General features: G+C 58.3%; 2 protein-coding genes across 3 annotated transcripts; both read left to right on the forward strand.

The window, feature by feature from the left end:
- Positions 1-401: 401 nt before the first annotated feature.
- Positions 402-2,273, forward strand: CENPB (centromere protein B). Its single transcript, XM_062203923.1, has one exon. The coding sequence runs from the start codon at positions 426-428 to the stop codon at positions 2,271-2,273; it is 1,848 nt and encodes a 615-aa protein (XP_062059907.1). The 5' UTR covers positions 402-425.
- Positions 2,274-5,782: 3,509 nt separating this feature from the next.
- SPEF1 (sperm flagellar 1) lies at positions 5,783-8,678 on the forward strand. 2 transcript variants are annotated; one of them, XM_062203924.1, is made up of 8 exons: positions 5,783-5,904; positions 6,563-6,674; positions 7,019-7,175; positions 7,371-7,410; positions 7,548-7,608; positions 7,721-7,844; positions 7,929-8,032; positions 8,222-8,678. In XM_062203924.1, exons 1-8 carry the CDS (start codon positions 5,796-5,798, stop codon positions 8,544-8,546), a joined length of 1,032 nt encoding a protein of 343 aa, XP_062059908.1. In that variant the 5' UTR covers positions 5,783-5,795; the 3' UTR covers positions 8,547-8,678. The 2 variants fall into 2 exon arrangements, with proteins under 2 accessions (XP_062059908.1, XP_062059909.1); XM_062203925.1 differs by having other exon boundaries at positions 7,929-8,315.
- Positions 8,679-12,410: the final 3,732 nt, after the last annotated feature.

Consider the following 12,410-nt stretch of genomic DNA (forward strand, 5'->3'; position numbering starts at 1 on the left):
GGTCCCGCAGGCCGCAGCGCCCCCGGTGGCGGGTCCGGGGCGGCGGGAAGGGGGTGGGCGCGGAGGACGGGGAGGCGGCGCCGCGCGTCCCCGCGCTTCCCGCGAGATCCCGCTCCGCCCGCTCCGCCCCGCTCGCCGCGCTCGCAGCTCCCCGCGCCGCGGCACTTCCTGCCTCCCGCGCCCGCGCCGCCCGCCCGCGCCCGCGCCCGCCGCCTGCCGCCCGCCGCCCGGCGCTGCGCCCGCCGGCGCTCCCCGAGGTGCCCCCGGCCCGGCCGGGTCGCCGCCCCGCCCGCCGCCCCGCGAGCCGCTTTGTCTCGGGCGGGGCGCGCGGGAGAGGCCGCCAGGTGCCCCCCGCCGCGGGCCGGGGCCCCCCGCCCCGGGGCGGCAGCGGCGGTGCCGGGCCCCGGGGCGGGGGGCGCGCCGCGATGGGCCCCAAGCGGCGGCAGCTGACGTTCCGGGAGAAGTCGCGGATCATCCAGGAGGTGGAGGAGAACCCGGACCTGCGCAAGGGCGAGATCGCGCGGCGCTTCAACATCCCGCCGTCCACGCTGAGCACCATCCTGAAGAACAAGCGCGCCATCCTGGCGTCGGAGCGCAAGTACGGGGTGGCCTCCACCTGCCGCAAGACCAACAAGCTGTCCCCTTACGACAAGCTCGAGGGCTTGCTCATCGCCTGGTTCCAGCAGATCCGCGCCGCCGGCCTGCCGGTCAAGGGCATCATCCTCAAGGAGAAAGCGCTTCGGATAGCCGAGGAGCTGGGCATGGACGACTTCACCGCCTCCAACGGCTGGCTGGACCGCTTCCGCCGGCGCCACGGAGTGGTGTCCTGCAGCGGCGTGGCCCGCGCCCGGGGGCGGAACGCGGCCCCCCGGGCCCCCGCGGCCCCTGCCAGCCCGGCCGCCGTGCCCTCGGAGGGCGGCGGCGGCGGCGGCGGCACGACGGGCTGGCGCGCTCGCGAGGAGCAGCCGCCGTCGGTGGCCGAGGGCTACGCGTCGCAGGACGTGTTCAGCGCCACCGAGACCAGCCTGTGGTACGACTTTCTGCCCGACCAGGCCTCGGGGCTGTGCGGAGGCGATGGCAGGGCGCGCCAAGCCACCCAGCGCCTGAGCGTCCTGCTGTGTGCCAATGCCGACGGCAGCGAGAAGCTGCCCCCGCTGGTGGCCGGCAAGTCCGCCAAGCCCCGCGCGGGCCAGGCCGGCCTGCCCTGCGACTACACCGCCAACTCGAAGGGTGGTGTCACCACCCAGGCCCTGGCCAAGTACTTGAAGGCCCTGGACACCAGGATGGCTGCAGAGTCCCGCCGGGTTCTGCTGCTGGCCGGCCGCCTGGCCGCGCCGTCCCTGGACACCTCGGGCCTGCGGCATGTGCAGCTGGCGTTCTTCCCCCCGGGCACCGTGCACCCACTGGAGCGGGGAGTGGTCCAGCAGGTGAAGGGCCATTACCGCCAGGCCATGCTGCTCAAGGCCATGGCCGCACTGGAGGGCCAGGATCGCTCAGGCCTGCAGCTGGGCCTCATGGAGGCCCTGCACTTCGTGGCTGCGGCCTGGCAGGCGGTGGAGCCCTCAGACATAGCTGCGTGCTTTCGGGAGGCCGGCTTTGGGGGTGGCCCTAACGCCACCATCACCACTTCTCTCAAGAGTGAGGGGGAGGAAGAGGAGGAGGAGGAGGAAGAAGAAGAGGAGGAGGAGGAAGAAGAAGAAGAAGAGGAGGGCGAAGGGGAGGAGGAGGAGGAGGAAGAGGAAGAAGAAGGGGAGGAGGAGGAGGAAGGAGGGGAAGGAGAGGAGCTGGGAGAGGAAGAGGAGGTGGAGGAGGAGGGGGATGTGGATGACAGTGATGAAGAGGAGGAGGAGGAGGAGGAAGAGGAGAGCTCCTCCGAGGGCTTGGAGGCCGAGGACTGGGCCCAGGGGGTCGTGGGGGCCGGTGGGAGCTACGGGGGCTACGGTGCCCAGGAGGAGGCTCAGTGCCCTACCCTCCACTTCCTGGAAGGCGGGGAGGACTCGGAATCGGACAGTGAGGAGGAGGAGGAAGGTGATGAGGAGGAGGACGATGACGAAGACGACGAAGACGATGAGGAGGATGGTGACGAGGTGCCCGTGCCCAGCTTCGGGGAGGCCATGGCTTACTTTGCCATGGTCAAGAGGTACCTGACCTCCTTCCCCATTGACGACAGGGTGCAGAGCCACATTCTCCACTTAGAACACGATCTGGTCCACGTGACCAGGAAGAACCACGCCAGGCAGGCTGGCGTGCGGGGTCTCGGGCATCAGAGCTGAGCCTCTGATCCTCACTGGCAGCACCAGCCCAGGGCGGAGGACTCCCTGGGCCACCGCCGTGGATGGAGCCAGAGCGGAGAGCCCCACATCCTCCAGTGATGTTCCCCTGGCCCTGCGACAGGCCCAGGTGCCCCAGGAGGGTGGGGGGGCCTGGGCTGAGGTCAGCCTCACTGCCTGCCCGTTGTCTCTTTTCTCTGAATCCTCTTTCCTCCCCATTTGCCCCAGGTGGGGTGGGTGGGGAGCGGTCCGGTGCTACCACGCCATGCCATCAGTGGACTAGACCACGGCAGCAGCCAGGGCTGGGCACTGGACGCTCCTGGCCGGAGAGTGCCTCTCCCCTCTGCCGTCCACACCAGGTCTTCGGTGGGGGGGACCCCAAAGCCATTCTGGGAAGGGCTCCAGGGGGAAGAGTCCAGCCTAGGCCCCTGCCCGGCTGGCAGCCTCCCACCCCCACCCCCCGGGCCACCTCGAGAAGCACAGTCTAACTCGCTGCGGGCTGCTGAGCCTGCCTCTGCCTGCTTTCCAACTCCCTAATCCCTTTCTGTAGCCAGGCCGTGTGACTTTGGCCCTTGGTTTTCTTTCTAGATTGGAGTTTTCCAAGAGGCCCTCCAGGGGAGTGACAGTGGGCACCTCCCTTGCTGGGCAGCTGCAGGCCCCGTGCCTCTCATCCCTCTCTGGCAGGGCCCTAGCCTGGGCAGAGGGGCCTGGGGCTGGGCCCAGAGTCCAGCCGTCCAGCTGCTCCTTTCCCAGTTTGAATTCAATAAATCCGTCCACTCCCTTTTGTGGGGGGTGAACGTTTTAACAGCCAAGGGTGCATCCTTCATGGTCTGGGCTTGCGTCTGTCTGGGGGACACGTCCTTGCCTGGTTCTCTTTGGTCCTTGATCTGGTGGGATGTGGAAGCAAAGTGTTGAGAGAGAGTGGCCCTGACCAGGGCGAGGGGCACAAGGAGCCCTCAACAGCCACATCTAGACTTGATCGAGGCTTGGGGAGGAAGAGGTTTTCAGCGCACCCACCAGGAGGGTGGGTTTGAGGAAGCTTAGCCTTGCAAGGCTTTGGGGTCACTTGGCTGGGATAGGTGGGAGGGAGGCAACAGTCTGTGAGGCCAGGTCACCCAGTATGCACCTGGGGACAAGACCCTCCCCCCAGGTCTGGTTAAAGGAGAGTGGGGCCAGGACAGGAAGGAAGAGGGTGTTGGGGCAGGTCCTGTGGTCCAGGTTGCGGTTGGAGGGCACGGGGCGCACCCTTCGGCTTACTTGGTACCTTAAGAGGTACCTTTCAGTGATGCAGCTCCAAGCCTGGTGGCTGCCCTGGGGGACAGTAGCAGGAGGAATACGGATTGCCAGAAACAGTTTGCACCCCGAGAGGCTGAGGATGCCCTCTAGGCCCCCTCACCCTGTCCAGAGGCAGAGACGGGCCCTTTGCTCCCTTCTCCTTTCAGAGCCCAGCCCCTCCCTCGGTGAGGCCCTCGGGCCCCCACAGTCCCAGCCAAAGGAAGTCCTGAGCAGGGCAGGCAGCTCTGGGCCCCAAACCGGTTTTCCCACCCTGCCAGGGGCTGGCACATCACCTGTGGTTCCCTCCCACCACCCTGCCCCTCCTCTTGCCCCCAAGTTCCTCCTTTCCCCACCCTGGAATGTTGGGGGGCGGGGGTTGGATATCTAGGCCATCTTTTGTCCCTTGCCTACCCTGGGTGCGGTCCCTTCTAGAAAGGCAAGGCCACTCTGCATGACTTCAGGAAAGTGAGGACTTTTACTCTGGGCCCGTCTGCACCCCTGCAGGCCTCTGACGCTCTGAAACTGACAACAGAATGCAGTCGGCATTCCTCTGCCATCCCTCCCCGTCCTTAATCCAAGCCTTGGAGGAGGAGACCAGGAAGTCAGAAATAAGCCCAGACGCCCAGCCTGCTCCTGGCCCTCTCCCCAGATGCCCCAGGTCAACCCTGGTCCTCAGCTCAAGTACCAAGAAAGCCAATCACTTCCATTTGTCTCCTGCCACCAACACCTCTGCTGGCACTGGGGTCGTCTCATTAATGATCCCACCAACCGATGATACAGAAGGCCCTTGCAGTGGTACTAGGCTCTGTGCTAAACACTTGAGATGTTCACCAAGCCCCGATGAGGCAGGTGAAACCGTAGAAGCCACGCTGGTCTGTGTTGGGAGCAAGCTTTCTCCACTGTAAGTGCCCCTGACTGCTAGTCTGTGCCCCTTCCCTAAGCGGAACTCAGATTCCCAAGCCTCCAGGCAGTGCTGTTTTGAAATGGAACTGGATACTTAAATCAGTTTCTAATCCATGGAAGAATGGCTCCTTGGAGGAAGAGGAGGCATGTGGGAAGCTCCATTCTTGCTGGACCTGTACCTCTTACCAACTCCCATTGCCCCAGTCCCCACACACATACGGGTCTTCTGTAAAGAGAAGCGTGCCTCCAGGCGGTCCAGCGCGCTTTCCCGTTACCCCTGTGGGAGAAGTAGGCGAGAACCATTCTGCTTCACAAACAGGGCTAAGGACTGGCCTCTAGCGTTCTCCCTGGGAGTCTGAGTTTCATATTAAGTGGCCCCTGGGACACTGCTGGGAGGTGGGGGAGTGACCCCACAAGCACAGAGCTTTGGAGAGGAAGCTCGCAAGGAAGTGGTGTCACACAGCCTGTCACTGTCACACAGTCCAGATAGGTAGCACATTGTTAGCAATGGGCCCCCAGATAAGGTAGAAGGTGTTGCCTTCCTTACTGCTGAGAGCTTAAGGGCCCAGAAGGGGTTTCCCAGTCATGAGGATGCAAGTTATGCAAGGGTCCTGGGGGTCTGGTTGACTTTTATTTGTTATTATTTTTAAATTTTATTTATTTATTTGAAAGGCAGCATTACAGAGAAGCAGAGGCAGAGAGAGAGGTCTTCCATCTGCTGGTTCACTCTCCAGATGGCCGCAATGGCTGGAGCTGTGAAGTTTGGGATCTGAAGCCAGGAGCCAGGATCGTCTTCTGGGTCTCCCACGCGGGTGCAGGGGCCCAAAGACCTGGGTCTTCTACTGCTTTCCCAGCCATAGCAGAGAGCTGGGTTGGAAGTGGAGCAGCTGGCATTCGAACCAGGGGCCCATATGGGATGCTGGCACTGCAGGCGGCGGCTTTACCCACTATGCCACAACGCTGCTCCCTCTTGACATTAGTAGGTCCCAGAATGGGTCAGTGGCTGGTCAGCAGGTGGCGTGGGCGTCCAGGCGATACCTTCTTGGGGAGGAGGGGAAGCAAGGACACCTAACTGCCTTTTCAAAGTTCGGACCTGGCAGGACGGAGCGGGGGCGGGGAAAAACTACGACTCCCAGAAGGCCCTGCCCCTCTAGCCCGCCCCGCGAGTCGAGAATGGTTGCCATGGTTTCAGAAAACAATATGGCCGCTCCCAGCTGGGACGTGAGTCTCCGGGTTAGAAAGAAACGCGGATCCCGGCGTCCGCAGTAGGGAGACAGGGAGCGCTTAAGGGGTCCTGAGGCTGGGGCTGGACGCTGCACGAACGGCCTGGCCTTGTCGAGGCCTCCAATGGCGAGCAACGTGGATGAGGAGGCGCTGCACCAGCTGTACCTGTGGGTAGACAACATCCCTCTGTCCCGACCCAAGCGAAACCTCTCTCGGGACTTCAGTGACGGAGGTATGTGCCCCCTTGAGTGTGTGCGTGTGTGTGTGTGTCAGGGATGTGTGCATACTGTCACTTTGTGCGTCTGTGCTGTGGGTTGTGTGTGGGGCTGGGGTCTGTTTACTGGGTCTTCAATTGTGTGTTTGTGCTTGTGTGTGTGTGTGTTCTGTTTACACTGTGTACATGTCTACAAATGTCTACATGTTCCATCTGTATACATACGGATGTGTGTGTGTGAGAGGGAGACTCCCTCCAGGGCCCTAGATGACTAAGATGTGCATCTGCTTATGTGTTTGTGCATCTCTGTGTGTGCTCTCTGGTTGCTGTGTATTCTGTCTTGTGAATCTGTTCATATGTGTGTTACTGTTAGTGTTGGAGTCTGTGTGTGTGTGCATCCACGTGAATTCCTAGCCTGGGGCCCTGGGTTCCTGAAGGGCACTTTGGGGTCCTTACTCTCGGCTGGAGGTGTGGAGATGGGGAAGAGGTACAGCTCCTCTGAGATGTGCTGGTCTCCTCCATTTGACCGCTGATCTCACTTTTTCTGCCTCCCTCCCAATCATCTCTTTCCTTCCACATCTCTGACTCTCCCCTGGTCCTTCTACCCCACTCTCCTCTTTGCCACCCCTTCACCCATCCCCCCACCTTCCATGTCTGTCCCCACCCCCTGCCCCAGTCCTGGTTGCAGAGGTCATCAAGTTTTACTTCCCCAAGATGGTGGAGATGCACAATTATGTCCCTGCCAACTCCCTCCAGCAGAAGCTCAGCAACTGGGGTCATCTGAACAGGTAGCCGAGCTCTTGGTGCAGGAGGGGGAATGTCCAGCCCCGACTCTGGGTTCCCAGGAAGGGCTGCCCCAACCCCTCCACCTCCTTGAATGCCCAGGCTGTGGCTGTGCTGGTGGCAGGGTGGGAGGGCCAAGACTAAGAAAATCAAGGAATCCTTTTAATGAGAAGGAGACTGGGGCCATGGGAACACCCAAACAGTGGGGCTCACATGGGGTGCCCTTCTGCTCCCCTAGACTTGCCCGTTAGAGGCTGCGACCGCCGTGCCCCCTCCCTTTGCCATCCTGCACTTCATTGCTGCAGGACCCAGTCTGCCATCCCTGTGTCTGGCCCCCCTTGCCCCTCAGGAAGGTGCTGAACAAGCTGAACTTCTCAGTCCCGGAGGACGTGATGCGCAAGATTGCCCAGTGTGCCCCGGGCGTGGTGGAGCTGGTGCTCATCCCACTCAGGCAGCGCCTGGAGGAGCGGCAGAGACGAAGGAAGCAGGGCTCTGGCTCCCTGCAGGTACCACCTGCTGCGCCTTCTCCAGCTGCTGGGGGGGGGGGGCACTTCCCAGGCAGCAGAAATACTTGCTTTGGCAATGGGTATGGGGGAGGAGTACCTGGTAAAGAGAGCCTGGTCAGGGGACAGTGGAAGGGGCCATGGGCTTCTTGGGGGTGGGTGAGCCCAGGCTCACAGTGGACCCTGGGGTTCTTTCAGGAGCTGGCTCCCCAAGATGGCAGTGGCTACATGGATGTGGGTAAGGTGGCCTTTTCCTGTACTACTCCCAAGAGGAGATTTCCTCCTGGCCTTCTTGTTGCTGATGGAGCTGCGGGAAGAGGAGGGACAAGCGATTCGGAGTCTGACATACTCACTTTTCCACCTGCCTTGACTCAGGTTTGTCCCAGAAGGCCCAAAGGGAGAGTGTCCCAGACCCTGAAGCAGGAGCACAGCTCAGGTACAGAAGCTGGGAGCTCCTGATCTCAGTACACAGATCGGGTAGGGGGTGAGTAGGCTGCACCTGGGAGGCACTGGAACCGTGAGGGTGGCTAAGGTGCTTCCCACCCCAGGGGGAACCAGCCGCCTGTGCCCCGGCCTCTAGGGCATAGCCAAGTGCTACAGGGCAACCCAAACTTCATCCTCCAAATTGCTGAAAAGGACCAGGAGTTGTTGGCCTCACAGGAGACCGTGCAGGTGAGTGTACTGGGAAGGCTTGGGGGCACTTGGGGTCTGCAGAGGCAGGGGCCGTGGGGCTTGACCTCTGCGGTGGGGGCCTAGGTCCTGCAGATGAAGGTGAGGCGCTTGGAGCACCTGCTGCAGCTCAAGAATGTGCGCATAGAGGACCTCTCCCGCAGGCTGCAGCAGGCTGAGCGGAAACAGCGGTGAGCAGCTGCCCCAGTACCCACCAGAGCCCAGATGCCAGAGGCACCCACCGAGGGACCGACGCCTGGGAGGGCGGCGCCAGTGCTTTCCCTCCTTGGGGTGGGGGTGAGCATGGGGCCTGATGGGACCGGGGCCCTTGGAGAGGAGGTCTAGGACTGAGCTGCCTGCTTCCACTCCATCCGGGTCAGGAGAATGGAATGCTTTCCAGAGCCCAGAAGCCACATGCGGAGACCTGGCAAGCCCCCCAAAGCAGTGCCCGGCACCTGGGGCCCCTCCTTGGTGCTTCCGGCACTGGGCCTTGGGGGGCAGGCCCCTGGTTCCATCCACAACCCTAGAACCTGGTCCCCGCAGAGCTCTGAGGACAAGAGCCTCTCCATCCAGGATAGCTCTCGCTGCCCTCGGCGATGGGTGAAGCAGCCCCCTGCAGCTGACCGGCCTCCTTGCCGCTCCAGGGTGGTCACCTGTGACCCAGCTTGGGACTGGCGGCCACAGAAGCTGGAGAGGAAGGGGTGAGGAGTGGGATCAGCCCAGAAGAGGGGCAACTTAAGATGTGCCTGTACCGACGGCCTTCCCTGCCTGGGGGCGTGTCCTGTGGGTAGCGTCTGGGGGATATGACACAGGGCTGCCCCCATTAAAGTTGTTGTGCTCGCTTTCCTGGCCTGCCGTCTCTTTGTGCTGGATCCCTCAGGGTACCCAGTTCCTGCTGCGCTCCTCTTGTCCTCAGGACCCTTCCCTCCTCCCTCCTTGATTGAAAGCCTTGTGGGCCTAGACTGGGTCTCTTCCTGTGGGTGGCTGGGCCCTGTGTAGCAACTGATGATGCACCCCAAACCCACCCTCATGTTGTCCTCCAACCTCGTCTAAAAACTGAACCTCAAACCCAAGGCTTCGTATTCTCCCCAGCAGTGGCCACACACCCTCAACCTTGCCCTGGCACTGACCCTCCATTCAGCGCTCCATGTGGCTCCCAACCCTAGCCTGACCCCAGGTTCTATGGAGGGAGACCAGGTTTCCTCCCAACGCTGACCACCAAACCATGGCCATGGTGCAAACCTGTGTCTGGCTGAACATTTGTAAATCCTGACCTCCAGCAGTTCCATTCCCGGGCATGCACCCAGCATGTACCAGGGAGCAGCTTCAGCTCTTGTGTTCTGGAGACACACAGCAGCGTTCACAGGAATAATAATAGTGAGAGAACCGAAAAGAGCCTGCGTATGTTATCTCTTTACTGTGTAACACATTACCAGCAGTTTGGTGGCTAAAACAACATGTGCTCTCATTTTCTGTGGGTCCAGAGTCCATGCACAGCTTAGCTGGGTTTCGTGCTGCAGGGTTTCTTTCTTCCTTCCTTCATTTCTTTCTTTTTTAAAAGACTTATTTATTTATTTGAAAGGCAGAAATACAGAGAGGCAGAGACAGAGAGAGATCAATGGCTCACTCCCTAAATGACAGCAACAGCAGGAGTGAAGCCAGGAGCCAGGAGCCTCTTCCAGGTCTCCCATGTGGAAGCAAGGGCTCAAGAACTCGGGCCATCTGCTGCTGCTTTCCATGGGCGACCCGGAAGAAGCGCCTGGCTCCCAACTTCGGATTGGCACAGCTCTGGCTGCTGCGGCCACTTGGGGAGTGAACCAGCAGATGGAAGACCTCTCTCTTTAGCAGGGAGTTAGATTGGAAGTGGAGCAACCGGGACTCGAACCGGCACCCACATGGGATGCTGGCACTGCAGACGGCAGCTTTACCTGTTACGCCACAGTGCCGGCCCCCACAGGATTTCTTACAGGCCTGCAGTCAAGGTGCCAGCCAGAACTAGGATCTCGTCTGAAGGCTTAGCTGAAGAAGGCTGCAAGCTACTTGGGTTGTTGACAGATTTCAGTCCCTTGTGTGCTGACGGACTGAAGGTCTCTCTGCAGGGCTGGTTGTTGGTCAGTAGCTGCCCTCATTTCCTTGCCCCATGGCCATCTCCAGCCTGGTCGCTTTGTTCATCAAAGCCACCAAAGGTGAGACTGCTGGCAAGATGGACGTTACCATCTGATCTAATGCTGATCACCCACCTGTGGCAGGTGTTCTGGTGCACCAGGTTAAACCAATGCTTAGGACTTTCACAACTCATATCAGAACGTCTGAGATGGAGTCCCACCTCCGCTTCTGAACCAGCTTCTTGTTAATGTGCACCCTGGGAGGCACCAGATAAAGGCTCAAGTACTTGGGTCCCTGCCACCCATGTGGGAGGCCTGGACGGAGTTCCTGGCTCCTGGCTTCAGGCTGATCCAGCCCTGGCTGTTGTGGGCATTTGGGAAATGAACCAGTGGATGGAAGAGCCCTCTCTGTCTTTGTGTAGCTCTGCCTTTCAAATAAAAATAAACTGTAAAAAGACAAATATTATGCAAAGTAAAAAATTAATCAGATGACTCTGCCTCTCAAGTAAGTTTTTAAAATTTTTTAAAAGGAGTGGGTGGGGCCGGTGCTCTGACATAGTGAGTAAAGCCGCTGCCTACAGTGCTGGCATTCCATGTGGGCGCCAGTTCAAGTACCAGCGGCTCCACTTCCCTTCCAGCTCTCTGCTATGGTCTAGGAAAGCAGTAGAAGCAGTAAAAGATGTCCCAAGCCCTTGGGTCCCTGCACCTGCATGGGAGACCCAGAAGAAGCGCCTGGCTCCTGGCTTCGGACTGGCGCAGCTCTGACTGTTGCGGCCACTTGGGGAATGAACCAGCAGATGGAAGACCTCTCTCTTTCTCTCTGCCTCTGCTTCTCTGTAACTCTGCCTTTCAAATAAATCTAAAAAAAAAAAGAAAAGAAAAGAAAAGAAAAAAAAAACAGAAAAAGAAAAAGAAAAAGAAAAAGGAGTGGGCATTTAGCCTAGCAGTTGGTGCTCACATCCTGAATCAGCTACCTGGATTCAATTCCTGGCTCCAGTTCCTGACTCCAGCTTCCTGTTAATGCAAACCCAGGAATGGCTCAAGTAATTGTTGAGTACCTGCCTCCTGTGTGGGAGAACTGGATTGCATTTCTGGCTTCTGGATTCTGGCTAGTACAGCCCAGCCATTGTGAACATTTGGGAAGTGAGCCAGCCCAAATGGGGGAGTGCTCTCGCTCTCTCTCAAATAAATGCATACTCCAAAGTTTTAAAAATCAGCAGATAAATAAAGGAGATGGCTCTTCCCAAGGAGGGTGGACCACGTCCAGTCAATGGAAGGACTGAATAGAACAAGAAGGTTGACCATCCCCGGACCAGGACAGAATCCCTACGCAGCTAGCCTTGGAACTTAGAGTTCTGCTTTCCTCAGCCTTCGGACTTGAATCGAAACCTAGGCCTTCTTAGTTCTCAAGCCTTCCAGAGCTACACCATCAGCTCTTCCATGTTCTAGGCCTTTGAACTCAGACTGGAACGGAACCACTGCCTCTCTGGGGTCTCTAGTTTGCTGCTTCAGATCTTGGACCTGAAGCTCTCGGGAACTGCCAACCTTCACAACCGTGTGAGCCGATTCTCTCTCTTTCGTCTCTTTCTCTCTCTGAAGAACGATGACCAATACAAACATCTTCACGTATCAGTACATTGGAGATTTCCTGTCTTCTGGGTTTTTTTTTTTCTTTATTTTATTTGAAAGGCAGAGTGACAGAGAGAGAGAGAGAGAGAGAGAGAGAAGAGAGCATCTTCAGTCTTCTGGTTCACTTCCCAAATATCTGCAGAGCCAGGGCTAAGCCAGGCTGAAGCCAAGAACGAGGAATTCCAGCAGTCTGGAACCCAGGTATTTGAGCCTTCACCTGCTACCTCCAAGGTGCATAGTAAGAAGGTGAATCTGAAGTGTGGAGTAGCCAGGACTTGAACCAGGCATTCTGGTATGAGATACAGGTGTCGCAGGCAGCAGCTTCAGCCACTGTGCCACAATGCCTGCCCCTGTCTTCTGTTTTTTTGATACATAAAATTATATAATTTATATGAAATGTACTGCCAGTCCCCTATTTATAGATACTTGAATTATTTTTCAATCTTTTGTTATTAATAACAATAAATGACCTCATACATTCATAACATAGTATCATATACCAGTATATACCTGTATGATAAATTCCCAACTGGGGTTGTTAGGTTAAATATACAAGGATACTTCAAAAAGTTTGTGGAAAATGATATTAAAAGATAAATTTATGTTGGTGCAAAAAAACCTGAAATCCACTCAATTTTTCCATCACACCCATTCCCATGGACTTTGAAGAGCTTGTCTGCATTCGTAACCTGGGTGAGGGCATGACTCACAGCAGAGGCCAAAGCCAGGCGCCCTGTTGCCTTACTTGGATTTGCACAGTGTAGTGTGTTGACAAAATCATGGCTAATTTTTGCTAATGAGTATGTGAAGCAACTGGAACTCTCATACCCTGCTT

Source organism: Lepus europaeus, chromosome 10 (assembly GCF_033115175.1).
Source record: "Lepus europaeus isolate LE1 chromosome 10, mLepTim1.pri, whole genome shotgun sequence".
In the NCBI taxonomy this organism is placed as follows: Eukaryota; Metazoa; Chordata; class Mammalia; order Lagomorpha; family Leporidae; genus Lepus; species Lepus europaeus.

Excerpts from the sequence above, each read along its gene's own strand:
- SPEF1 (XM_062203924.1), top strand. The coding sequence starts at position 5,796 with ATGGCGAGCAACGTGGATGAGGAGGCGCTGCACCAGCTGTACCTGTGG. Across the intron at positions 5,905-6,562 it reads TCGGGACTTCAGTGACGGAG|TCCTGGTTGCAGAGGTCATC; the intron begins GTATGTGCCCCC and ends CCCCTGCCCCAG. Across the intron at positions 7,411-7,547 it reads CAGTGGCTACATGGATGTGG|GTTTGTCCCAGAAGGCCCAA; the intron begins GTAAGGTGGCCT and ends GCCTTGACTCAG.
- CENPB (XM_062203923.1), top strand. The coding sequence starts at position 426 with ATGGGCCCCAAGCGGCGGCAGCTGACGTTCCGGGAGAAGTCGCGGATC.